The 26736-nt window shown below is 42.7% G+C and overlaps 1 protein-coding gene across 2 annotated transcripts in view; it reads left to right on the top strand.

Moving 5' to 3' along the window:
- Nucleotides 1-4978: 4978 nt before the first annotated feature.
- The window catches only part of HELLS (helicase, lymphoid specific), a 55497-nt gene continuing 33739 nt past the window's right edge, over nucleotides 4979-26736 (top strand). The window contains exons 1-6 of one of the 2 annotated variants that reach the window (XM_021943493.2): nucleotides 4979-6083; nucleotides 6509-6630; nucleotides 13465-13587; nucleotides 17114-17170; nucleotides 21340-21376; nucleotides 21461-21525. In XM_021943493.2, coding sequence (XP_021799185.1) covers nucleotides 6053-6083; nucleotides 6509-6630; nucleotides 13465-13587; nucleotides 17114-17170; nucleotides 21340-21376; nucleotides 21461-21525 — 435 coding nt within the window. In that variant the 5' untranslated portion in view covers nucleotides 4979-6052. The remainder of the gene's footprint in view (nucleotides 6084-6508; nucleotides 6631-13464; nucleotides 13588-17113; nucleotides 17171-21339; nucleotides 21377-21460; nucleotides 21526-26736) is intronic. The other variant, XM_021943494.2, reaches the window with a different exon arrangement.

Raw genomic sequence — 26736 nt, 5'->3', positions numbered from 1 at the left:
TGAGGCAGGAGAATGGCGTAAACCCGGGAGGTGGAGCTTGCAGTGAGCTGAGATCCGGCCACTGCACCCCAGCCTGGGCGACAGAGCAAGACTCCGTCTCAAAAAAAAAAAAAGAGGGAATAGTGATTTCTAATATAAAATAATTTCTGAATAGGCAGCAGGGAGTTGGATCCAGAGCACAAGATGAGAGAGTGAGAAAGGTATTGGGGATACAGATGGGTTTGTAAATTTGACGTTGGTAAGCTGAAAGGGGACTTCTGTCTTGTAGCTATTATTTCCTTTGTGAGGTAGGCCAGAAGTGGGGCTATCTACTCAAGAGGGAACCAGGGTTTGGTTTTGTTTTGACTTCTGTGATTGGATGGATGGTTATGCACATTAATATGAAAAGGATTCTATAAGAGGAAGACATTTTGTGTGGGTAGGGAAAAATAACTTGTAACACCATACTTAGAAGAAAATCCCCAGTGCCTCATCTGGAGGGTCTGCCTCTGACTTTCTGTGCCATTCCCCCTTGCCAATTCGGCTTCAGTCATGCTGGCCGCCTTTCTGATACTCAAACATGCCCAAGTGTATTCCTGCTTTACTCTCTGTATACCTGTAGTTTCTGCTTGGATTGCTCTTCCCCCAGGCTGGCTAGCTTCTTGGCATTTGGTTCTCTGCTTAAAGCGCCTATCACTTAGGCCAGGTGTGGTGGCTCATGCCTGTAATCCCAGTACTTTGGGAGGCCGAGGCAGCGGATCACCTGAGGTCGGGAGTTCGAAACCAGCCTCAGCAACATGGAGAAACCCCATTTCTACTAAAAATACAAAATTAGCCAGGCTTGGTGGCGTATGCCTGTAATCCCAGCTACTTGGGAGGCTGAGGCAGGAGAATTGCTTGAACTTGGGAGGCGGAGGTTGCGGTGAGCCAAGATTGCGCCATTGCACTCCAGCCTGGGCAATAAGAGTGAAACTCCATCCAAAAAAAAAAAAAAAAAGTGCCTATCACTTCTTCAGACACCCAATTACTCAATCTAAAATAACTATCCAGTCACTCTCATGCCACCCTATTCTAATATTTCACAATTTCCCTCTTCACCCCAACTCCTGGAATGTAAGTTCCATATCAACAGGGATGTAGTCTGTCTGGTTCATTGCTGTACAGCTCCTATGATAGTTCCTAGTATCCAGGAGGCATTTTAATTTTATTTTTAATTTTTATGGGTACATAGTAGGTGTGTATATGTTTATGGGGTATGTGAGATGTTTTGATAGAGGCATACACTGTGAAATAAGCACATCATGGAAAATGGGGTATCCATGCCCTTAAGCATTTATCCTTTGAGTTACAAACCATTCAGTTATATTCCTTAAGTTATTTAAAAATGTGCAATTAAGTTATTATTGACTATAGTAACCCTGTTAGGCAATCAATAGGAGGTGTTATTCATTCTTTCTAACCAGGAGGCATTAAAAAAAGCAAAAAAAAAAAAAAAAAACCAAAATAAATGTAGACTCTTAAATAAAAGTGAATGAACAAGCGTGTTCACAGCCACTTTGAAGGGAGAGTTTGCACAATGGCAAAGACGTGCCAGGAAATGCACCAATGCACTTTTATTAGCAAGTGTGGGGCCAGATGTCAGTTGAGATGTCTGTTCTTTGAGAATCAGATGAGATTTTCTTGAACTCCATTTTGTGTATTTGGACAAATTCTCTCTCTCCCTTGCCCATAGAGCAGAAGGTCCAAGGAAGAAAGTTTCTAGAGAAAAACAATGAATGGAGAAAAGATTTAGGGAGGTGGACCACAATTGAATTTGTATTAGTCCATCTTCACACTGCCGATAAATTACCCAAGACTGGGTAATTTATAAAGAAAAAGACGCTTGACGGAAGGACTCAGTTCCACGCGGCTGGGAAGGCCTCACAATCATGGCAGAAGGCAGAAGATGAAAAGCACGTCTTACGTGGTGGCAGGCAAGAGAGAGAATGAGAACCAAGCGAAAGGGGTTTCCCCTTATAAAATCAATCTCATCTTGATCTCGTGAGACTTATTCACTACCACAAGAACAGTATGGGGGAAACTGCCGCCATGATTCAATTATCTCCCACTGGGTCCCTCCCATAACGTGGGAATTATGGAAGCTGCAATTCAAGATGAGATTTGGGTGGGGACACAGCCAAACCATATCAGAATTCAAAAGAAGGAACAAGGAAAGGTTTTTCAGCACATTAGGGAAAACCCCATAAAACGTGTTTCAAAAGTCAAAGGGAAAGAAATTTTGGAGGATAGGTTGGTAAAAGGGCAAAAATCTTTTTTTTTTTTTTGTTTGAGATGGAGTCTCGCTCTGTCACCAGGTTGGAGTGCAGTGGCACGATCTTGGCTTACTACAACCTCTGCCTCCCAGGTTAAAGTGATTCTCCTGCCTCAGCTACCCTAGTAGTTGGGATTACAGGTGTGCACCACCACACCCAGCTAATTTTTGTATTTTTGGGAGAGATGGGTTTCACCATGTTGGCCAGAATGGTCTCGATCTCTTGACCTCATGATCCACCCGCCTCGGCCTCCCAAAGTGCTGGGATTACAGGCATAAGCCACCGCTCCCAGCCCCAAAAATCTTAAGTAGAGTGAGGGTGGTGGGTAATGTGGCTCATGCTCTGACATGCCTGTTATTTCATACTCTGGGAGGTCAAGGTGGGAGGATCCCTTGAGCCCAGGAGTTCAAGACCAGCCTGAGCAACATAGCAAAACCCTGTCTCTACAGAAAAATTTTAAAAATTAGCTGGGTATAGTGGTATGTACCTCTAGACTTAGCTGCTCAGGAGGCTGTTGTGGGAGGATCACTTGAGCCCAGGAATTTGAGGTTGCAGTGAGTTATGATTGTGCCACTGCATTCTAGCCTGGGCAACAGAGCAAGACCCTGTCTCAAAACATAACAAAGCAAATCTTAAGTAGAATGAAATGGACAGCTATGCTTTAGATTAGAAGGAGATAGGATTTAAGAGTAGCTATTAATAGAGGCTACATTTTATCTTGAAATAATATTGAATGAACTAGGAGTAAAAATGTTATCAAGCAAATGGACTCACTGCCCATTACACACAAAAGCCAATAACTATGGCACCTGCCTTTGAGAAAAGAAAGGCTTTATTGCAAGTGGTCAGCAAGGAGACAGGAGTGGGCTCAAGTCTGTCTCCCTGATTTAGGGTCTAGGGCAAATTTTAAGGGACCAGAGAGCAAGGGAAAAGACTTAGGAATGTTGGCTTGGCAGGGTCTGATTGGAGGGCTTCAAATTGTCCCATTTAACATAAGGTACTGTTACAGAACTGAACTTTGGTCCACTCGCCTGGCTCAGAAAGACAAGACTTCCACACTGAGCTTTTGCAGCGGTAGGAATTGGGGCAGCTCATGCTTAAGACCCAAACTCCCTGATGGCTTGCAGGTAAGGATTTTTAAAGGCAGGGGTAAATTTCAGGAAAGCAGAAATTACAGGCAAAGTCATCAATTAATACATTGAGTCTCTGCATTGTTTTGACTGCCATCTCAAAGGGTAGGGGAATGGGGCTTGGGGAACAGGTCATAGATGAATTAAAAGATTTTCTGATTTGCAGTTGGTTCAGGAGGTGAAGTTTTGTCTAAAAATTGGCGAGCTGGGTGTGGTAGTGTGTGCCTGTAATCCCAAAATTTCTTTCCCTTTGACTTGGGAGGCTGAGTGGGAGGATGGCTTGAGCCCAGGAGTTTGAGACCAGTCTGGGCAATATAGTGAGACTCCATCTCAATTTTTAAAAATTAAAAAACAAAAATTTGGGATCAGCGGAAAAGAACACTAGCTCTGCTTGTGTGTGTGACCTCCTCCAGGCCCCTAGGAATAAATTTAGAACAAATGAGGCAACAGAGTGCCAGCAGATGTGTTTGGTGGGGCTTGGGGTTTCTAAAAAACATCTTAGAGACATGTGTTAAGATATTACCTCTAGTTTTAACAGCGGAACCAAACATCTCCTGAATCCAACTTCCTGGGCTATTGTTTTAGGCTACTGTTACCTTCTTCCTTATCAAGTTGCTTATTTACCTGTCAGGGCTAGCTAGGTTCCTAGAATTTCCCTTGAAGCAACTCAAGATTTTCCTTTATTCCTATGGTTGGGGGGCCCACAGGCCCCTAGAGAAAGGGATCCCTACTCCATCTCAGTATGTTGAGGACTTTTTTTTTTTTTGAGACAAAGTGTTGCTGTATCACCCAGGCTGGAGTGCAGTGTTACAATCTCAGCTCACTGCAGCCTCAACCACCTGGGCTCAAGTGATTCTCTCACCTCAGCCTTCGAAGTACTAGGACCACAGGCACCCGCCACCACACCCGGCTAATTTAGGAAATTTTTGTAGGGGCCAGGCACAATGTGTCACGCCTGTACTCTCAGCACTTCCGGAGGCCGAGGGGGGAGGATCCCTTGAACCTAGGAGTTCGAGACCAGCCTGGATAACATGGCGAAAACCCGTCTCCAGCAAAACACAAAAACGCACAAAAACCCCAAACCAACAAAAATCAGCCTGGTGTGGGCTAATGTCCACCACTAAAATGTCCCGGCGTGGTGGCATGCACCTGTAGTCTCAGCTACTTGCCAGGCTGAGGTGGGAGGATCAACTGAGCCCAGGAGGCAGAGATTGCAGTGAGCAGAGATCGCGCCATTACGCTGCTGCCTGGGCGACAGAATGAGACCCTATCTTAATAAAATAAAATATAGAGACTAGGTTTCTTTTCTTTTTTTCTTTCTTTTTTTTTTTTTTGAGACGGAGTCTCTCTCAGTTGCTCATGTTGGAGTGCAATGGCGCGATCTAGGCTCACTGCAACTTCTGCCGCCCGGGTTCAAGCGATTCTTCTGCCTCAGCCTCCCGAGTAGCTGGGACTACAGGCGCCTGCCACCGCGCCCGGCTAATTTTTGTATTTTTTAGTAGAGACAGGGTTTCACCATCTTGGCCAGGCTGGTCTTCAACTCCTGACCTCGTGATCCACCTGCCTTGGGCTCCGAAAGTGCTGGGATTGCAGGCGTGAGCCACCGCACCCGGCCGGTAAACTCTTAAATTTTGTGCAGACACAATCATACAAGTTTTGGGAAGTCAAAATGAAGGAAACAGGTGGTTACATGGCAGGTATATTTAATGCCATACGTCCTAAGAAATTGGAGGTGGGAAAGGGAGCTCTGGAGAGGGAGACAGAGGAAATAGTTGAAAAGGAATGCAAACAAGAAAAGGAGGAATTGAAAGCCGAAGTGAAAAGCAGGGGCAAGAAAAGCTCCACTCCTTCCTTCACTGCCCACTCGAATGAATGAATCCTGTTTGGTTTCCTGAATCTTCCTTCTGCTGGCCACTCCGCTTGGTCCATCACTGCTTTCAGCTCGCCCTTACCCTAAACAGCTTTCTTTAACCCAGTCATAATCTTAATATCCTGTTCCTTCTCTCTCCCGTCCCACCCACAAAAAAGCCCTCCTCTTGGTCATTTTGGGGGATTTTCACTCAAGATGTGAGCCGCGCGCTGCGGATGCGGCGAGGCTGGCCCTATAAAAACGTTTCTGACATCCTTGTGCGGATACGCAGACTTCTCCGCCTATAGGATCACGGGCTAGGGGGTGCTCGATCACAGCAGCCAACGTGTGAAGGCGCCTTGCAAAGTATTAACAGCGCTATCAAATTTTAATTGCGTAGTTCGGAACCATCAGTTATGTGAGGAAACTGGGTCCTCCACGATCGGCCGCCTCGCCCAATCTCAAAGGATAATTACAGGCTGAGTTCCGCACCAGGACCCAGTTTCCTCCCGGCAGAGGTCCGGGTACAGGCTCACGGTCGCCACGGGTCAGTCTGAGGAAAACCGCAAGCTGCGCCAAATCTCGCGCAGCGGGGCTGGAGGGCGGGCGGGGAATGTAACGTATCGCGAGATGACAGGATTTTCCCGCGAAGTAGAAGCGCGCTTTTTTTCCTGGCGGGGGATTTGGCGAGAAGGCTGAGCCGGCAGAGGCGGTGAGGAATTAGCTCGCGGCATTGCAGGCGCTGAGTGGAGGGGACCCGGTTCCCGGGTGCGTGTCCAGGCATGCCAGCGGAACGGCCCGCGGGCAGCTGCGGTAAGTGAGGAGAACCTTCTTTCGGGCGCGGGTGGCGGCATGCGGGGCTGAGGTGGGCAAGCATGGAGACTGCGGCGGAGCTTGGGGGAGGGAGCCGACCCCGGGCAGGGATTGAGGAGGAAGAGAGGGTTGGGAAACTGCCACGGTGAGTGGAGGAGACCCCGGAATTGCACATATTAGCATGCCGGTGAAGATTTCACATAGGGAACTGCATTTTCCGAACATCCCGAGTTGTAAACTGTGGTCCAGGCACTTGTAGACTTTGCGAAGACCTACGGTGTCTTCTGAGAGGTGATGCTGGCGTCCCCTGGGTCTTCACCTTGTGCTCCAGTGCATCTCGGGTGGGAGAAGGGCTGTTTCATGTTGGAGTTGAGTAGTTAGTAATTTTTTAAAAACTGCAATTTGGAAGCTTTCTCTCCCGTCAGGCTCCCAGGCTCCAGCAATGGTTGAACAGCTGGACACTGCCGTGATTACCCCGGCCATGCTCGAAGAGGAAGAACAGCTTGAAGCTGCTGGACTAGAGAGAGAGCGGAAGATGCTGGAAAAGGTAATTTAGGCATCAGGTTCGTCGTCGTGAAAGCCCGTGGTAACCTCGGCTTTTACCCGGAGGTGTGGTTTGTGTTCTTTGCTTTCCTATTTAGTGGGCTTTTTCGTAAACTTGAATGAAAACAGCTTTATTACTTGTCGTTTTTGTGTGTTTACAGATACTGCCTTTGAGAATCCTTTCGCACGTGCTTTGAATGGTGTGTTTCTATGAGATGTAGTCTTCGTAGTCCTATCTATTTTAAGGGAGCATTTCAGATTGCTTGTTTAGCCATGAAAAGTCTTTCAAAGTCGATAGTGAGTTTTTTCCTTTGCCATCCTTATTTCCTTTAAAAATTACCTTAAATGTATGTCTGATGGCAAACAGGAATCGCCAAAACCTGCAGAAGTGATGTACTAGACTGAGGGCAGGAGAAGTTAGCATCAATCAAAGGCTGGGCTGAAATCCAAGTCTAATGATTTCCTTTTAGTGTAGTGCTGTTTTCCACCTAAGTGATCAACTTGCTGTTTGTTTTCCTTTTGGTTTCATGGCCTGTGTATTGCTACATAAGATTCTTTAGCTAAAAATGTGCTGTACTTTTTCAGTGACAAGTTGTTGTAGTTTTCTTGTAGAGAGTATTTTGTAAATTACTAAAAGCAGTGTTTAACCTGAAAAATTCTTGTTTATTCTAAAGTCCTACCCTGCTGCTTGGTTCAGTCATATGCAAGAAAAAGAATGATAGTTGAGTCTTTAAGTACTGCCTAATAGGTGGTTTTCTTGTGCTTTATTAGCTTATTAAACTCTACCGATATTATGATATAGGTTATTTTTTGTTATCTTCTTTTATAAAAGAGGAAACTGAGGGAGAAGGGCACATAGTAAGTGTTGACATCAAATTTCAACTCAGGCTGCCTCCAGAATTTCTGTCCTTAATAATAGTGAATTAACTCATGATTTATAAAACTACTTAAGTTGGAAAATAATGCAGTCCAAAAACGAGTAATGAGGCCGTTGGTTCCATTATCTCAACAATAATTTTTTTGTCAGCATTGTTAATACTTCATGAACATCTATTAGGAGTCATGCATTTTGAATGCTTTATATGTATTTACTCATTGAATCCTCAACTATTCTGTGAAGTAGATGTTCACTATTACTATTACTACTATTAAACTTACTAGTTTAATTACTAGTACAAACAATTGCTATTATTGAACTGCACAACCAAATAGGTTTTATTAGTCATCTTATTTTATAGATGAGGAAACTGAGGCACATAGAAGTTGTTTGGGTGCTACAGTTAGTAAATGGCAGAGCTAATATTCCAGTGTAGGTCATGTGGTTCTAGAATGCACATTTTTTAACTACCATGCTATGCTTTCACTCCAGTAATACTCCTTCTGTTATTACTGATGCTCTCTGGTTGGCTATAACCAGCTAAGGTAATATATTAACAAATTTTCTTTTAAGTAAAATCAATACTTTTTGCTTCAGGGTAGATGTGAATTAATAGAATCGAGAGGTCTGACCTGAACCACCTTTGCTCATTCTTTGAATTTTCATAGTACTTTATTACACAGAATTTACCATGATCAAATAAGTAATGATAAATACTTCATATTACTTTTTGATTCTTTCTCACTTTGTTTCTTAAGGATGCATCACTTGCTGTTTTGTTTTTGTAGGCTTTGCTCCTGGCACATAGTAGGCAATCAGTAAATGCTTATTGAATAGCTAACGATGATAAAATAGTATTTTATAATATACAAGATTATATACATATACTAAATATACTTATTAGCTATATAACCAGGTGAATTATAAAGTATAGATTCTGGGGCAAGTGACCAGAATGGAATCAACTGAAGAGGTCTAAGAGGGATGTGATAATTTTGTTTTGAGTAATGTATCTTCACTTTTATCTTGTTTCTTCTTATACCCATGATGAGTGTTGGGTAGGGAAATAGCATTTAAAGAAAGATATGCCTGAGATTTGACAACAGTACATTTTCAGAAGGCATTATTAGTTCAAGGGATGAAACACTTCATTCACATAATTATGCATCATAGAACCTAAAGAGTAATTTTTAATCCATGTTCAATCCTTCCATTAAAAAAGCATATAGCTGTTTTCGTGGCCTGGCGTGGTGGCTCATGCTTGTAATCCCAGCACTTTGGGAGGCTGAGGCGGGTGGATCACCTGAGGTCAGGAGTTCAAGACCAGCCTGACCAACATGGAGAAACCCTGTCTTTACTAAAAATACAAAATTGGCCTGGTGTAGTGGCACATGCCTATAATCCCAGCTGCTAGGGAGGCTGAAGCCGGAGAATCGCTTGAACCTGGGAGGTGGAGGTTTCGGTGAGCCGAGATCATGCCATTGCACTTCACCCTGGGCAACAAGAGTGAAACTCTGTCTCAAAAAAACAAAAAAGTGATTCCTGGGTGACACTAGAAAATTCTAAGAAAAGTTTTCAGAGTCTCTCACTACTTGAGATTAATAAACATGTCTTTGGAGGCCAAACAATTCACTATGCAAAGGTAGAGATTCCTTTTCTTTTGGGAGAATGCAGTCTGTATGGGCATGTATTTAGAAGTACTTAACAGAGGAAGAGAGCTATCTTAAGTTCCTTAATGAGAAGCATTTGGCTTTAGGAAATCCTAAGTTTTGTGAGGAGCCTAGAAAATGACTTTGACGTTCATTTGCTACAGTTATTTTCTTTGACTTTTCACATGTATTTCCCTTTAAAAGAAGTCATTGTTAGTCTAGGAGATTTGAGTACCGACGATAATGCCTGTGAAGTGGCGGAGGGGGAAGGTTGGAGTCAGGAGATTTCTTAGAGAGGTGAAAGGATCATAATATGTGTAGGCTAAAATACAACTCCTCCCACCCCCCAGTAAAAAATCTGGGACTGGTGTTGGGAGAGATAATGGGGTAGATAATGAGGAATTTCTGCCCTCGGTGTCCATTGGCATACTCTGTACTGTAGTCACCCAGAGTTGTTTCCTGCCAGGCACTCAGTGCTTTCAATAGATGAAGTTGCAATTTACCATAATATAATAATCAAATTGATAAGAAAAAACAGTGATAGGAAGATATTGAAATACAGACCAGGTTTAAGGATTAACCACTTATATGGTATTATTCTAATATTAATTGTATATTATTGTTCCATGATGGCATCTTAAAGCCTTAGTAATTTTTTTTTTTTTTTTTTTTTTTGAAACAGAGTTTCACTCTTGTTGCCCAGGCTGGAGTGCAATGGCTCAATCTCTGCCTCCCCGGTTCAAGCAATTCTCCTGCCTCAGCCTCCTGAGTAGTTGGGATTACAGGCATGTGCCACCAAGCTTGGCTAATTTTGTATTTTTAGTAGAGATGGGGTTTCTCCACTTTGGTCAGACTGATCTCGAACTCCCGACCTCAGGTGGTCTGCCCGTCTAGTTCTCCTAAAGTGTTGGGATTACAGGCATTAGCCACCATGCCCGGCTGGTTTTTTTTTTTTTTTTTTTTTTAAAGAAAAATTTTCTCAGGACCACCAGGCAAGTATTTAGGGTTGGTTTGTTTGTTTTGAGACGAGTCTCCCTCTGTTGCTAAGGCTGGAGTGCAGTGGCATGATCTTGGCTCACTGCGACCTTCGCCTCCCCGGTTCAAGCGATTCTTCTGCCTCAGCCTCCCAAGTAGCTAGGACGTGCCACCACGCGTGGCTAATTTTTTTTTGTATTTTTAGTAGAGACGAGGTTTCAACATACTGACCAGCCTGGTCGCAAACTCCTGACCTCGTGATCTGCCTGCCTCGACTTCCCAAAGTGCTGGGATTACAGGCCTGAGCCACCGTGCCTGGCTGTATCTAGTTATTTTAAAAATATGTGCTGGCGCCGGGCGCGGTGGCTCAAGCCTGTAATCCCAGCACTTTGGGAGGCCGAGGCGGGCGGATCACGAGGTCAGGAGATCGAGACCATCCTGGCTAACATGGTGAAACCCCGTCTCTACTAAAAATACAAAAAACTAGCCGGGCGTGGTGGCGGGCGCCTGTAGTCCCAGCTACTCGGAGGCTGAGGCAGGAGAATGGCCTGAACCTGGAAGGCGGAGCTTGCAGTGAGCCGAGATCGCGCCACTGCACTCCAGCCTGGGTGACACAGCGCGAGACTCCGTCTCAAAAAAAAAAAAAATATGTGCTGGCCAGGCACCGGCACATACAAAAATTAGCTGCGCATGGTGGCAGGCGCCTGCAATCCCAGCTTTACTAGGGAGGCTGAGGCAGAGAATTGCTTGAACCCGGGCGGAGGTGGGGGCGGGGGCGGAGGCGGGGGCCAGCCAAGATTGCGCCACTGCACTCCAGCCTGGGCAGAAGGAAAATGTAAGGCAATATAAAATGATATCTTAGAGATATTGACAAGCTGGAGCAGCAAAACTACCGAAGTGCTAGGGATCATTTAGAGTATAAAAATGAGCTTATATCCCGCATTTCAAACACTCTGTAAATGCTCAGTTACTTTTCTCTAAGTTGAAACCACCAATTACTGGGGAAAGGGGCAGTTAGATTTTATTGGTTGACTTTGTGTTTTCATTAATGCTTGTTGAAAAGTAGGGGAGTTGGTTTAGTTGAGAAAACAAAATACTAAAAAATCTGCCACTAAACTCTTTTAAGAGTTTGTCTAGACTGTATAAAATGAAAGATATCTACTATGTAATCTCTGAAAGTATTTTTAATTCTAAAGTTAAGTGTGATTTTTAGTGCTGTTGCTGAGGCCAATGTTGCTTAATTCAGGAACTTCTACAGTAATTGACAAAACTTGAGTTCTTCTGCTCTCATTTATCTATCCTTCAGACCCCTCAGATGTTATCTATTTCCTGAAATCTGACTTCTCTGATCTTAGTGATTCTTAGACTTTTCCAGGATTTAGATAGTACTGTACAGTTTGCTGCTATGTGTATCTGTCTTTAATACTTGTTGTTTTCAGATATATTAATGCCTCATTTGTTGTATAAATCAGACTTTCTGTCTTCTACCAGTTATGTAATTTATATAATTGTTGCAGTACATGTTTGTTGATTTACTAGGCTGGATCGATGTTACCGAATTGGTAATCTTGGTTGGGCATGGTGGCACATGCCTATAATCCCAGTACTTTAGGAGGACAAGGCAGATGAATCTCTTGAGTTTAGGAGTTGGAGACCTGCCTTACCAATAAAGCGAAACCCTGCCTCTACAAAAAAAAAAATACAAAAATTAACAGGGCATGGTGGCATCTGCCTAGAGTCCCAGCTACTTTGGAGGCTAAGGTGGGAGGGTCCTTGGATCCTGGGATTTCAAGGCTTCAGTAAGCTGCAATTACACCATTTACAGCATGAGACCCTGCCTTAAAAAATGGGGTGCGGATGTTAATCTTGGCTAGATGTCTGTTTTGATTGTTAGGATGAATTGTGTTCATAGTATTTTTCTAAAATGTTCTATCCAGATAAACTTGTTTATTCATCTCAAACAGGGAGAGACTCTGAAAACTTGTCTTAGAATTTCCTAGTGTCACCTAGGCAGTTACTTTTTTTTTTTTTTTTGAGACGGAGTCTCGCTCTGTCACCCAGGCTGGAGTGCAGTGGCCGGATCTCAGCTCACTGCAAGCTCCGCCTCCCGGGTTTACGCCATTCTCCGGCCTCAGCCTCCCGAGTAGCTGGGACTACAGGCGCCCGCCACCTCGCCCGGCTAGTTTTTTTTTGTATTTCTTAATAGAGACGGGGTTTCACCGTGTTAGCCAGGATGGTCTCGATCTCCTGACCTCGTGATCCACCCGTCTCGGCCTCCCAAAGTGCTGGGATTACAGGCTTGAGCCACCGCGCCCGGCCGGCAGTTACTTTTTATGAGGGTCAAGTGCAAAATTAATCAAAAATTTCCCTTCTCTGTACGTAACAAGGTAATGTAATAACATGGAACCACAACATCAGTGTTTTAGCAGATTACACACTTAAGATTGAAAATGGCTACATATTTTTTTTTTTTTTGAAATGGCGCCTCTTTCACCCAGGCTGGAGTGCAGTGGTATCATCTCAGCTCACTGCAACATCGGCTTCCCGGGTTTAAGCAATTCTCCTGCCTCAGCCTCCTGAGTAGCTGGGACTACAGGCATGTGCCACCACGTCCAGCTAATTTTTATATTTTTAGTAGAGATGGGGTTTCACCATTTTGGCCAGACTGGTCTCAAACTGCTAACTTCAGGTGATCCATGCTCTTCGGCCTCCCAAAGTGCTGGGATTACAGGTGTGAGCCACCGTGCCTCGCCCCAATTTTTTTTTTTTTTAATTGATATAGAGTTTTGCTCTTGTTTGGAGTGCAGTGGTGTGATCTCGGCTCACTGCAACCTCTGCCCCCTCCCCGGGTTCAAGTGATTCTCCTACCTCAGCCTCCCAAATAGCTGGGATTACAGGCATGCGCCACTGCGCCTGGCTAGTTTTGTATTTTTAGTAGGGACGGAGTTTCTCCATGTTGGTCCGACTGGTCTCGAACTCTCGACCTCAGGTGATCCTCCCGCTTTGGCCTCCCAAAGTGCTGGGATTACAGGTGTGAGCCAGTGAGCCACCGCACCCGGCCTTCAGTTGTTTTTTAAACAGACCTTCCAACTCAGTAGATGCCAGAAACCATGTGTTCAATATTTGAAATTATAATATTTTGATATACAAACTGCATCTATCAGATTGCCTGTGGAACCCAAAAACTTTTCTTTTTAACAGTTATTCCAGTTTTTGGTTTGAAAAAGTGTTTGGTTTAAAAAATGTTACTTTAGCCATTTTTATTAAACTTTATGCCAAAAAAAATCAATGTATGTCAGAAAGTGTTCATAATTATGGAAGTTTTCTCTTTGGATAGGCTCGCATGTCTTGGGATAGAGAGTCGACAGAAATTCGGTACCGTAGACTTCAACATTTGCTTGAAAAAAGCAATATCTACTCCAAATTTTTGTTGACGAAAATGGAACAGCAACAATTAGAGGTATGTATATGTAACTGACTATAAGTGAAAGCTTAAAAAAATTTAAAAATAGCTTTATTGAAGTGTACATTATATACACTAAAATATACAGATTTTAAGTGTACAGTTTGCTGAGTTTGACTAGTAAATATATAGATCTGTGTAACCACCAGCACAATCAAGACACAGTGCATTTCCATGAACTCCAAAAAATTGTCTTGTGCTGACAGTGATCCCAATGGCTGGTGTCCAGCAACCACAGTGCTTTCTGTCACTATAGACCAGTATTGTTTTTTCCTAGAAAATTGTATAAATGAAATCATGGTATTGTGCTTTTATGAGTAAATAGTTGGTCTTCATCACCATTTGCTGGTATAGAACTCTTAAAATTCTTGGAATCTTCAACGTTGTGTTTTTTTTTAAAATGCTAATGATCAGTGGCTAGCAGCCCTTAGGTAGCTTCAGGATGGAAGCCTAAGAAAGACAAAGCCTGGATTAGAGGGTTGGGATTTAGCCTCACCCTCAACCTTGAGGGAAAAAAGGGGGACTGAAAGTTAAGTTGTTCACCAGTGGTCATGATTGAATCAATCATGTCTATGTTATGAAGCCTTCATTAAAATCCCAAAAGGGCTGGGCGTGGCTCATGTCTGTAATCCCAGCACTTTGGGAAGCCTAGGTGGGTGGATTGCTTGAGCCCGGAAGTTTGAGACCAGCCTGGGTAACATGACAAAACCCTATCTCTGATAGATTAGCTAGGTAAGGTGGCATGTGCCTCTAGTCCCAGCTACTTGGGAGGCTGAGGCAGGAGGAGGCTTGAGCCAAGGAGATTGAGGCTGCAATGAGCTGTGATGGCACCACTGCATTCTAGCCTGGGTGACAGAGCAAGACCCTGTCTCAAAAATAAAACACAACAGGCTGGGGGCTGTGGCTTACGCCTCTGATCCCAGCACTTTGGGAGGCCACGGTGGGTGGATCACTGGAGCCCAGGAGTTCGACACCAGCCTGAGTAACGTAGTGAAAACCCGTCTCTGCCAAAAATATGAAAATTAGCCGGTCATGGTGGTGTGTGCCTGTGACCCCAGCTACTTGGGAGGCTGAGGCAGGAGGATCGCTTGAACCTGGGAGGCGGAGGTTGCAGTGAGCTGAGATTGCACCACTGGAGCACACCATTATGTCTGTCTTATTTTTGTATTTTTTGTAGAGACACAGTTTTGCCGTGTTGCCAAGGCTTGTCTAGAACTCCTGGGCTCAAGTGGTCTGCTTACCCTGGCCTCCCAAAGTGCTGGGATTACAGGTGTGAAGCCACTGCGCCGGGACTATCATATTCTTTATAATAAACCAATAAACTTTAGTGTTTCTTTGAGTTCTGTAAGCTCCTCTAGCAAATTAGTCAAACCCAAAGAGGGGCTTGTGGGAACCCTGATTTATAGCTGTTCAGTCAGAAGCACAGGTAAAGTGACTTGGGCCTTGTGATTGGCATCTGGAACTGGTAGGTAAAGTCTTGGGGACTGAACCCTCAACCTATGGGGTATGGTGCTGTCACACGGTAGATAGTGTCAGAATTTAATTACAATAGAGGACACCTAGCCGGTGTCACTGCAGAAATGCTTTTTGGTGTATAGGGAAAACCCCCACACATTGGGTCACAGAAGTCTTTTGTGTTGATTGTTGAGTGTGTAGGGAGAAACTGAGTTTTTTTTTTCTCAATATTCTTGCACATATGCACTCTTTGTCTTGTTACTTTTGCTCAGTGTATTTTTGAGATTAATTCATGTCATGTTTTTCTGTAGGTTATTCTTTTTATTCCTGAGAAGGATTCTATTAAGAAATGTCGTTATTGGAGTGTAATTGACATACACTAAACTGCACATATTTAAAATGTACAATTCCCTAAGTTTTGATATAGGGATATACTTGTGAAGACATAACAATCATGATAGTGGACATACCCACTGATTCCAAAGAATTCTTTCGGCTCATTTATAATTCTTCTTCCCCATCCCTACCCCATGGTCTATCCACAGATAGCCAATTGATCGGTTTTCTGTTATTATAGGTTCATTTGCATTTTCTGTTGGTGATGTGTTCTTTTAGCTTTCATATATCTGAATGTCTTCACTTACCTTCATTTTTGAAATACATTTTTACTGGTAAAGAATTGTTTTTCTTTAGTACTTTATTTCTTAGAGTACTTTAAAGATGTTTCACTGTCTCCTAGCTTATGTTGTTTCTGAAAAGTGAAAGTCCTGATAATATCTATATGTCTGTAAGCAATTTGATTGCCTCCCTCAATCCCATTACCTTTCAGACCTGTCTCCAGATGTGTTTCCTGTCTTGGGCTTTTGCACTTGCTATTTTATGCCTGGAACCTTCTTCCTCTAAATAACTGCATGGCTTAACTTCATCTTCAAGCCTTGACTTAAATGGTTTCTAGATGAGACCTGCCCTCACAATTTTAAGAAAGTTGCTGACACACCTGATTCTCTTTACCTTGTTCTGTTCTTCCCATTGCACTTTTCATCTGATATACATCGTTTTTTGTATTTATTGTTTGTCTTTGCACTAGACTGTTATGAAGATTTAAAAACGTGCAAATTGAGAGAATACAGTAAGTCCCTGTGTTCCCATCACCCACATTTACCAATTATCAGTTTAAATTTTGCTGTGTTTATAAAATCTCCTTTTTCCTTTGTTTGAAACCCTTTTATTGCTTTTTTATGGTAAAGTAAAACAAATGGAAAAACAAATACTGAACTTAATGAGTTACACAGCATCTACCCCTTTCATCACCTCTTGGAAATGGTTTGAATTTTTGGTGTCTTTTAAACATTTGTAAGAGTATGTCTAGAATAGCTTTTAGTCTAGGAATAAGTTGATCCCTTTCTTGAGCACTGTACTTGATGCCCTTTATATTAAGAGGACTTTCCACTTTGGCTGAGAGAATGTGAGGTATACCTTATTATGCCTGACCCCTTGGAACATGAGCGGTTCCACCTACTTCTTTCTAGTGACTTTTCTCCTGGCCTTGGTTACCATGCACTTACCAGTAGTCAGCCCGAGAGAGAGGTAACAGCTGCCTTTGTGCAGCTCTGTCCTCTCTGGTACTTGACCCTGGGAATGCTACTGCTTTGTTTTTTAAGTTTTTTGTTTTTTAAGTTTTGGGTTCTGTCTCCTCAACACAAAGAGACTGTTGGGCTCTGTTTGGAGTTTTCTCCATTATTTGTACTTCAAAATTGTATCAGGCAATAAGCTGGGCAGTCAGAAGATTAACCTTGTTTCCCTTTTGTCAATGTTTATAGTTCGTTACTGCATGTTGTCTGAAAACCACTGTTTAATAAATTTTATCTGGATTTTAGTTTAAGGCAGGATGGTAAATCTGTCCCATTAGTCCATAAAGGCTTGTTGAAGTACAAGTTCCTCCCTGTTTTTTAATTATGATAGACCTTAGTTTCTCATTGTAAACATAAGTTATTTGATAATTGATATGTGTTTTTTTTTTTTAATGTTGCACTTCCCACTTGTGACATAAGAAAAAATTATCTTACAGGAACAGAAGAAGAAAGAAAAATTGGAGAGAAAAAAGGAGTCATTAAAAGTTAAAAAGGTAATATAACCAGCCAGAATATTTTTTATGTCATTTAAATATTGAAGAAATACTTTTGTATTCTTCTGACTTTTTTGATCATCTGTTTAACTTTTTGTATTTATTGTTTGTCTTTCCACTAGACTGTGGAAACTTTAACTTTTTTTTGGGTTTTTTTTTTTTTTTTTTTTTTTGAGATGGAGTCTCGCTCTGCCGCCTCAGCTCACTGCAAGCTTCGCCTCCCGGGTTCACGCCATTCTCCCGTCTCAGCCTCCCAAGTAGCTGGGACTACAGGCGCCCGCCACCACGCCTGGCTAATTTTTTGTATTTTTAGTAGAGACGGGGTTTCACCGTGTTGGCCAGGATGGTCTTGATCTCCTGACCTCGTGATCCACCCGCCTCGGCCTCCCAAAGTGCTGGGATTACAGGCATGAGCCACCATGCCCAGCCTGTTTTCTCTTACTCTCACAACAGTTCTTATTAGGTAGAGGTACTTTTCTCCCCCATTTTACATAAATAGGCTGATGCAAGGAGATAAAGAACAGTCATTCTTCATTATTCAAGGATTCTATGTTTGTGAATTTGCCAACTCACTTAAATTTATTTGTAACCCCAGAGTCAAGATTCCTAACACTGTCATGGTCATTTTTGGACATGCTTATGTTCAGAGCAGCAAATAATTTTAGTCTTCCAATACATATGTTCCAAGCTCAGCTCAAACATGGGTTGCTACTGTATGTATGTCAAGCATATGTCCTTCTCATGGTCTTCATTTAGCACCATGATTTTTGCATTTTTGTGTGCTTTTCCTGGTGATTTTGCTGTTAAAATGGCCCCCAAGCGTACCAAAGTGCTGTCTAGTGTTTCTAAGTACAAAAAAACTGTGCCATATGGAGAAAGTGTGTCTTGGGTAAGCTTCATTTAGGCATTAGGTACAGTGCTGTTGGCCATGAGTTCAATTTTTATTTTTATTTTTATTTTTACTTTTATTTTTTTGAGACAGAGTCTTGCTCTGTCGCCCAGGCTGGAGTGCAGTGGCACAGTCTCAGCTCACTGCTACCTCCACCTCCTGGGTTCAAGCAATTCTTCTGCCTCAGCCACCCGAGTAGCTGGGACTACAGGTGTGTGCCACCATGCCTGGCTAATTTTTGTATTTTTAGTAGAGACGGGGTTTCACCATATTGGACGGGCTGGTTTCGAACTCCTGACCTCGTGATCTGCCCACCTCAGCCTTCCAAAGTGCTGGGATTACAGGCGTGAGCCACTGTGCTTGGCCGGCCCTGAGTTCAGTATTAATCAACATATATATTAAATAAGATATCTTTAAAAACAGAAACACAAAGAAAACAGGGTTGTGTATTGTTGGTTGAAAATGTCATAACCAGAGTCAGGGACCCAGTTGTATTTTTCCTAGGGGCAGTAAGTCATTAGTCATAGTGATTTTATTGAACCACAAGTACTGCAGATAATGAGAGCTGACTCTCATTGTCTGAAATGAGAATTGCTGAAAATTATGGATTTGAACCCAGGATTAGTTTAAGAACTTCTACTTAGCTTCTATGCTAAACTGCCTTTATTTTTATTTATTTATTTTTTTGAGATGTAGTCTTGCTCTGTCACCTAGGCTGGAATGCAGTGGCGTGATTTCGGCTCACTGCAACCTCCACCTCCTGGGTTCAAGCAATTTTTTGCCTCAGCCTCCCAAGTAGCTGGGATTACAGGCGCCTGCCGCCGCACCTGGCTAATTTTTGTATTTTTAGTAGAGACAGGGTTTCACCATCTTGGCCAGGCTGGTCTTCAACTCCTGATCTCATGATCCTCTTGCCTTGGCCTCCCAAAGTACTGAGATTAAGTCCAGTTATTTGATTCTTAGGCTAGTTAATGGTGATGTTAAAATGCCTGATAAAGTATTTTGCAGACTATTTTGCAACAAAACCCATTATTTAAAACTGGTAATACTGCTAGGTGTGGTGGCTCACGCCTGTCCCAGCACTTTGGAAGTCTGAGGCAGATGGATTCCTTGAGGCCAGGAGTTCGAGACCAGCCTGGTCAACATGGTGAGACCCTGTCTCTGCTAAAAATGCAAGAAATTAGCTGGGCGTGGTGATATGTGCCTGTAGTCCCAGCTACTTGGGAGGCTGAGGCACGAGTATCACTTGAACACGGTTGGCAGAGGTTGCAGTGAGCCAAGACTGTGTCACTGTACTCTAGTCTGGGCCATAGAGGGAGACTCTGTTCCTAAATAAATAAATAAATAAATAAAACTGGTAATACTGAGTCTACTGAGAGAGAGTATTAAAAAAATAAAAATGGGCTGGGCATGATGGCTCATATCTGTAATCCTGGATCACCTGAGGTCAAGAGCTGGCGACCAACCTGGCCAACATGGTGAAACCCAGTCTCTACCAAAAACACAAAAATTAGACGGGTATGATGGCAGGTACCTGTAATCCCAGCTACTTGGGAGGCTGACAGGAGAATCACTTGAACCTGGGAGGCGGAGGTTGCAGTGAGCTGAGCTCATGCTACTGGACTCCAGCCTGGGTGACAGAGCAAGACACCATCTCTAAAAAAACAAAAAACAAAAAAACCGCTGATTCTTGACTCACTTGCTAATTTCAGAGACCTAGAGCTTTTCAGATTTTTATTTTCATAGAGACAGGGCTTCACTGTGTTGCCCAGGCTGGTCTCGAACTCCTGGGCTCAAGCTGTCCCCCACACCCACACCTTGGCTCCCAAAGTGCTGGGATTACAGGCATGAGCTAGCACAACTGGCCTTACTTAGGGGTTTTGAACAACATGTTTTTATTTATATGATAATTTTACTGGCTTAGTCATTTATTCCCTGCTCTTGAACCTGTTAATTTTAATATATCCTTCACTTTATTCCACCTAGCTGTTTATATCAGGGTTTTGATTTTTTTCCCCTCTGCTTTTTTCTTAAAGGTGTCAACTGTTCTGCCTACTCTAATGGCACCAGTCCTTTTTCGGTATTTTCTTGTTTAATCTTCAGACTTTGTAACTTAATTTAAAAATTCATTATATATATATTTTTGTCATTTTATCATACATATTGTTCACCTATTCTTGATATAATAGTTTCCCAACTCTTATTTTGAAACTTAAAAAAATTTTTAGAGGCGATGTCTCAGTAGCCCAGGCTAGAGTTCAGTAGCTCCATAGTAGTTCACTACAGCTTTGAACTCCTGGGGTCAAGCCATCTTCCCACCTCAGCCTCCTGAGTAGCTGAAACTACAGGTGCACACCACCATGTTCAGCTAATTTTTACATTTTTTAAAGAGATGGGGATCTTGCTTTGTTGCCCAAGCTGGTCTTGCACTCCTGACTTCAAGCAGTCTACTACCTAGTCCTTCTAAAGTGCTGGGATTATAGGCGTGAGCCACTGCACCTGGCCAGAAACTGTTTCTTAACATCTCATTTCCCTTACCTTCCTCACTAATAATTTTCAGTTAGTATTCTCTTTTATTTCTGCTTTGGGTTATATTTAATGTATGAATTTCATTCACAATGAATATTCCTTCAATTCCCTACCTATTGAATATCTTTAGCGTAATGTATAAAGATGTACATGGTATTTCTAAATAAAAATGCCAACTGTGGGCTGAGCGCAGTGCCTCACACCTGTAATCACAGCGCTTTGGGAGGCCTAGGCGGGTGGATCACCTAAAATCGGGAATTCAAGAGCAGCCTGGCCAAAATGGTGAAACCCCATCTCTACTAAAAATACAAAAATTAGCCGGGTATGGTGGCAGGTGCCTGTAATTCCAGCTACTCGGGAGGTTGAGGCAGGGGAATCTCTTGAACCTGGGAGGCAGAGGTTGCAGTGAGCCGAGATTGTACCATTGCACGCTAGCCCGGGCAACAAGAGTGAAACTCCGTCTCCAAAAAACAAACGAAATGCCAACTGTGTTTAATTTTGAAATTTCTCTTCTAAATGGAAAAATAATGGACAGAAGTAGAACCGTTGGGAAAAAGCAGAGATTATGAACAAGTTGTAGTAGGGAAATACCGAAAATATTACATGTAGGTAAGTATAATAGTGAAAAATTATATGTGAATGTGGCTCAACTGCAAGAAACATTTTTTTCCTCAAGTTAATCAGTGCCTTTTAATGTATAATACTATAAAGTTCATTAGTAAAATCAATATTCTGAATCCTTGTTTTGTAGGGTAAAAATTCAATCGATGCAAGCGAAGAGAAGCCAGGTAAACATCCTTATTCTAGTTTTGAATAATATATGTTTATATTTCTATTTTAATTGCTATCAAAAATAAAATTTTTTTTTATAGTTATGAGGAAAAAAAGAGGAAGAGAAGATGAATCATACAATATTTCAGAGGTCATGTCAAAAGAGGTAAAAATAAAAGGGAGAGGGTACCTAACATTTGATGTTGAGTAAAATGTAGGTTTTAAACCACCTTAAAGCTGTAAGGATTGAATATTCAATATCACATCAAATATGTTTTTAATTTAATATTATATATCATTTATAGATGAAGTTGCCAAAATGTTTGAAGCTATCTACCAACCTACAGTAGACTTGAGACTAATCTGAAACTAATGTCATCTGACCTTCATAGACTTTTTTTTTTTTTTTTTTTTTTGAGGTGGAGCTCTGTGGTAAAGGGAAAGGGTAAGGTGGTAAAGACAATGACCAGAGCAGAGAAGTGTTTTAGGGAAAAAGATGGTATCTTGTTAAAGGAGTCTGAGCCTGGCCTAGTCAGAAATTGTTACTATAATTTAACTTTTTGTAACCCCTAACCTTGTCTTAAGAACTTTATTCTTGTTCTTTGTTGAAGACTTTTACGAAACTGAAATCATATGCTCATTTCTAAAACCAACTTCTTTTTTTCATTTCTCACTTTTTGCTTCAAAATATGAATGAATTAGAGCATCTTCAGTTCTGACAAACCAATTCCTTAGCATGTTTTTAATGTGTCACATTCTCTTTTTTCTTGGAGACAGAGTCTTGCTCTGTCCCCAGGCTGGAGTGCAGTGGCACGCACGATCTAGGCTCACTGCTGCAAGCTCTGCCTCCCAGATTCAAACAATTCTTATGCCTCAGCCTCTGAGAAGCTGGGATTACAGGCACCTATTTGTATTTTTAGTAGAGACAGGGTTTTGCCGTGTTGGCCAGAATGGTCTTGAACTACTGACCTCAGGTGATCCTCACACCTTCGTCTCCCAAAGTGCTGGGATTACAGGCGTGAGGCACCACTCCCGGCCACATTCTTATATTTAATAAAAAGCACAACTCTATTGTCTACTGTTGTTCTTTTACCTGAAGTTCAGACTTTTTAGCTCTTCATAAGAAAAATTTACGTAATATTTTTCCTTTAGGGATGCAGCGATAGTTTTTCTTTTTTTTTTTTTTGAGACGGAGTCTCGCGCTGTGTCACCCAGGCTGGAGTGCAGTGGCGCGATCTCGGCTCACTGCAAGCTCCGCCTCTCAGGTTCAGGCCATTCTCCTGCCTCAGCCTCCGAGTAGCTGGGACTACAGGCGCCCGCCACCACGCCCGGCTAGTTTTTTGTATTTTTAGTAGAGACGGGGTTTCACCATGTTAGCCAGGATGGTCTCGATCTCCTGACCTCGTGATCCGCCCGCCTCGGCCTCCCAAAGTGCTGGGATTACAGGCTTGAGCCACCGCGCCCGGCCTGATAGTTTTTCATTGAAAAATAATTGTCAGGGGGCTGGGAGCAGTGGCTCACGCCTGTAATCCCGGCACTTTGGGAGACTGAGGCGGGTGGATCACGTGAGGCTAGGAGTTCGAAACCTGTCTGGCCAACATGGTGAAACCCCATCTCTACTAAAAATACAAAAATTAACTGGGAATGGTGGCTCGTGCCTGTAGTCCTAGCTACTCAGAAGGGTGAGGCAGGAGAATTGCTTGAACCTGGGAGGCAGAGGTTGCAGTGAGCTGAGATCGTGCCACTGCACTCCAGCCTGGGCAACGGAGCAAGACTCTGTCTCAAAAAAAAAAAAAAAAAAAAAAAGTTAGGGCCCACCGAAATTGATTATGGTATCTATTCAACTTGCAGTTTAAAACACTTTTAGGTTGGGCACAGTGGCTCATGCCTGTAACCCCAGCACTTTGGGAGGCCAAGGTGGGAGAATCACCTGAGGTCAAGAGTTCCAGGCCAGCCTGACCAACATGGAGAAACCCCATCTCTACTAAAAATACAAAATTAGCTGGGCGTAGTGGCACATGCCTGTAATCCCAGCTACTCGGGCAGACTGAGGCAGGAGAATCGCTTGAGCTCTGGAGGCGGAGGTTGCGTTGAGCCAAGATGGCAGGCACCATTGCACTCCAGCCTGGGCAACAAGAGTGAAACTCCGACTCAAAAAGGAAAAACCACTTTTAATATGCCATAGTGAAGTTTAGCCAGTCATACAGCTGTTTATTTAATTTGTTAAATGGTTGTGGAATATTGGTTTGGAGCAAACTTTGTCATAGGTGGATGAAATCCATTAGTAAAGAAAGGTAAACGCTGTCTTCACCTTAGCCTACATACAGAGAGATATATAGGAGTAAGTAGTAAATGAAATTGAACTTTTTTTTTTTTTTGAGACAATGTTTCTATTACCCTGGCTTGAATGCAGCTGGCACAATCTCAGCTCACTGCAGCCTCAACCTCCCAGACTCAAGTGATCTTCCTATCTCAAACTCCCCAGTAGCAGGGACTCTGTGCATGTGCCACCAGGCCTGATTGAGTTTTGTATTTTTTGTAAAGATGGGGTTTTGTCATGTTGTCTACGCTGGTCTTGAATTTTTGGGCTCCTGCCTCGGCTTCCCAAAGTGCTTGGAGTACAGGTCTGAGCCACTGTGCCTGGTTGGTAATTGGATGTTTATATACCGTATTAGAGGGCCTCTTCACTCAGGCATGCAGTTCCTGAACGTTTTCATCTAGGAAAAGGAAATGATATCTATGTTGTGACTTGAAGGATAAAAGTTAAATTATTTAAAGGTGGGATTAATAGGGAAAGAGTAAATTACAGGGAAGATAGTGGGGGGGTGTGTTTTAGGAAGAAATTAAAGCATTGAACAAATATCCAGGGTCAAGAGAGACTGGCAGTTTAAAAAAACTTGAAGGAAATTATATTTGCCTCCAATTTGTATATAAGTGAAAAGAGTGATGAAGGAAGGATGAAGCTATAGATGTAAGCATGGTCAGGAGTTTAAGGCTGCCCTAAGTAAAGTAGGAAGCTATCGAAAGATTTTAAGCAATTTTCATTTTGGTGAATCACTTGGCTAGTGTGTTCAGAGATCTGTGGGCATATCAGTTTTTCTTTCTTTCCTTTTCTTTTTCTTTTTTTTTTTTTTGAGACAAGGTTTCACTGTGTGGCCCAGGCTGGAGTGCAGTGGCGCGATCTCGGCTCATTGCAACCTCCGTCTCCCAGTTCAAGCAATTCTGTTACCTCAGCTCCCTGAGTAGTCCAGCACCTGGGACTACAGGCACGTGCCACCACGCCTGGCTAAGTTTTTGTATTTTTTGGTAGAGAGGTGGTTTCACCATGTTGGCCAGGCTGGTCTCAAACTCCTGACCCAAAGTGATCTGCCTGCCTCTGCCTTCCAAAGTGCTGGGATTACAGGTGTGAACCACCATGCCTGACCCTATACCAGTTATTCTTTCATTTACTGTTATTTCTTTCTTCTGTGTATTTACTGAATTTCCTGCTCTCTTTTCCTCTTTGCCTAAATTCTTTTCATTGTTTGCATCTCACGTTACTTGCTGAAGAATCTCTAAATCTACAAATACATTTGGAGATGTGTTACCCCTATTGAATGTTCTGTCACTGTGAACCCTGCTCCTCCAAATTATCCCATCTATTTATTCACCTTTTCCTTCCTCACTGGGTCTTTGCCTTTCAATTATAGATACATTGTGTTTTCGTGTCTGCAGAACAAAAATTTTTGAACCAGTCTTTCTAGATTGTCCTGTTTTCTATTCTTTATTTCCAAGTTTTTTTTTGAGACAGAGTTTCGCTCTTGTTGCCCAGGCTGGAGTGCAATGGCACCGAATTGGCTCATTGCAGCCTCCGCCTCCCAGGTTCAAGCGATTCTCCTGCCTCAGCCTTCCTGAGTAGCTAGGATTACAGGCATGTGCCACCACGCCTGGCAAATTTTGTATTTTTAGTAGAGATCGGGTTTCTCCATGTTGATCAAGCTGGTCTCGAACTCCCGATCTCAGGTGATCCACCCACCTTGGCCTCCCAAAGTGCTGGGATTACAGGCGTGAGCCACTGCACCACCCTATTTCTAAGCTTTTTAAGAGTAGGCTGGACTGGACATGATGCCTGACACCTGTTATACCAGCACTTTGGGAGACCAAGGTGGGAGGATCGCTTAAGCCCAGGAGTTTGAGACTAGTTTGGGCAACATGGTGAAATCCTGTCTCTACAAAAAAAAAGAAATTAGCCAGGCGTGGTGGTGTACAGCTTTGGTCCCAGCTGCACAGGAGGCTGAGGTAAGAGGATCACCTGAGCCTGGGGAGGTCAAGGCTGCAGTGAGGTGAATGTGCTACTGCACTGCAGCATGGGCAAGAGAATGAGATCCTGTTTTTTTTTGTTGTTTTTTTGGAGGCAGAGTCTTGCTCTGTTGCCAGACTGGAGTGCGGTGCTGCAATCTTGACTCACTACAGCTCAACTCCGCCTCAAGCGATTCTCCTGCCTCAGCATCCCGAGTAGCTGGGACTACAGGTGTGTGCCACCACACCCAGCTAATTTTTGTAGTTTTAGTAGAGATGGGGTTTCACCATTTTGGCCAGGATGGTCTCAATCTCTTGACCTCATGATCCGCCTTCCTCAGCCTCCCAAAGGGCTGGGATTATAGGCGTGAGCCACTGCGTCCGGCCCTTTTTTTTTTTTTTTTTTTTAAAGAGTAGCCTGTACGTATTTCCTTACACATTGTGCAGTTGAGCAGTTTTACGTCTGTCAGTTGAATTTATTGGGATCTTTGAAATTGATAATCTAGCCCAAAGCAAACAATTTATCTTTTCCTCTTTTTCTTCCCAATCTTGCTCTTTTGTTTTCTCTTTGATGTTAATGTCAGAACCAGTATCTACTGTGTCATTCAAAACAGAATTTAGGAGGTTATCTGAATTTCCTTATATATCTAGATTTTTATCAATTTCTGTGAGTCATTTCATTCGCTGCTACTCTGGTGTTTATGCCCTTACTCTGCCCTATTGTTAGTAGTTTCTTAATTGATTTTTATAATCCTAGTATAGCTCTCATTCATTGTCAAGAGTACCAGATTGGTTTTTCTGAAGCAAATTTAATCACTCATAACCTCTATTACTTTTTATGGTTTCACAAGGAATTGCATTTTCTTGTAGAAAAATTTGAGACTAAACAAAATACAAGAAAATCACCTGAAAAGCTGTCAAACAGATAATCACTAACATTTTCGTATATGTATATTCTTTTTCTTTGTATTATGGAAAATCTGAAAAATTACAAATATTTAGAGGATAGTACATTGAATGTCCACCTTTATCACTTTTTTTTTTGAGATGGAATTTCCCCCTTCTTGCCCAGGTTGGAGTGCGATGGCATGATCTCGGC

This window comes from Papio anubis, chromosome 11 (genome assembly GCF_008728515.1).
Source record: "Papio anubis isolate 15944 chromosome 11, Panubis1.0, whole genome shotgun sequence".
NCBI classification, from domain to species: Eukaryota; Metazoa; Chordata; class Mammalia; order Primates; family Cercopithecidae; genus Papio; species Papio anubis.
Note: the sequence above shows the minus strand (reverse complement) of the source record. Positions and strands in the feature narration are given on the sequence as shown.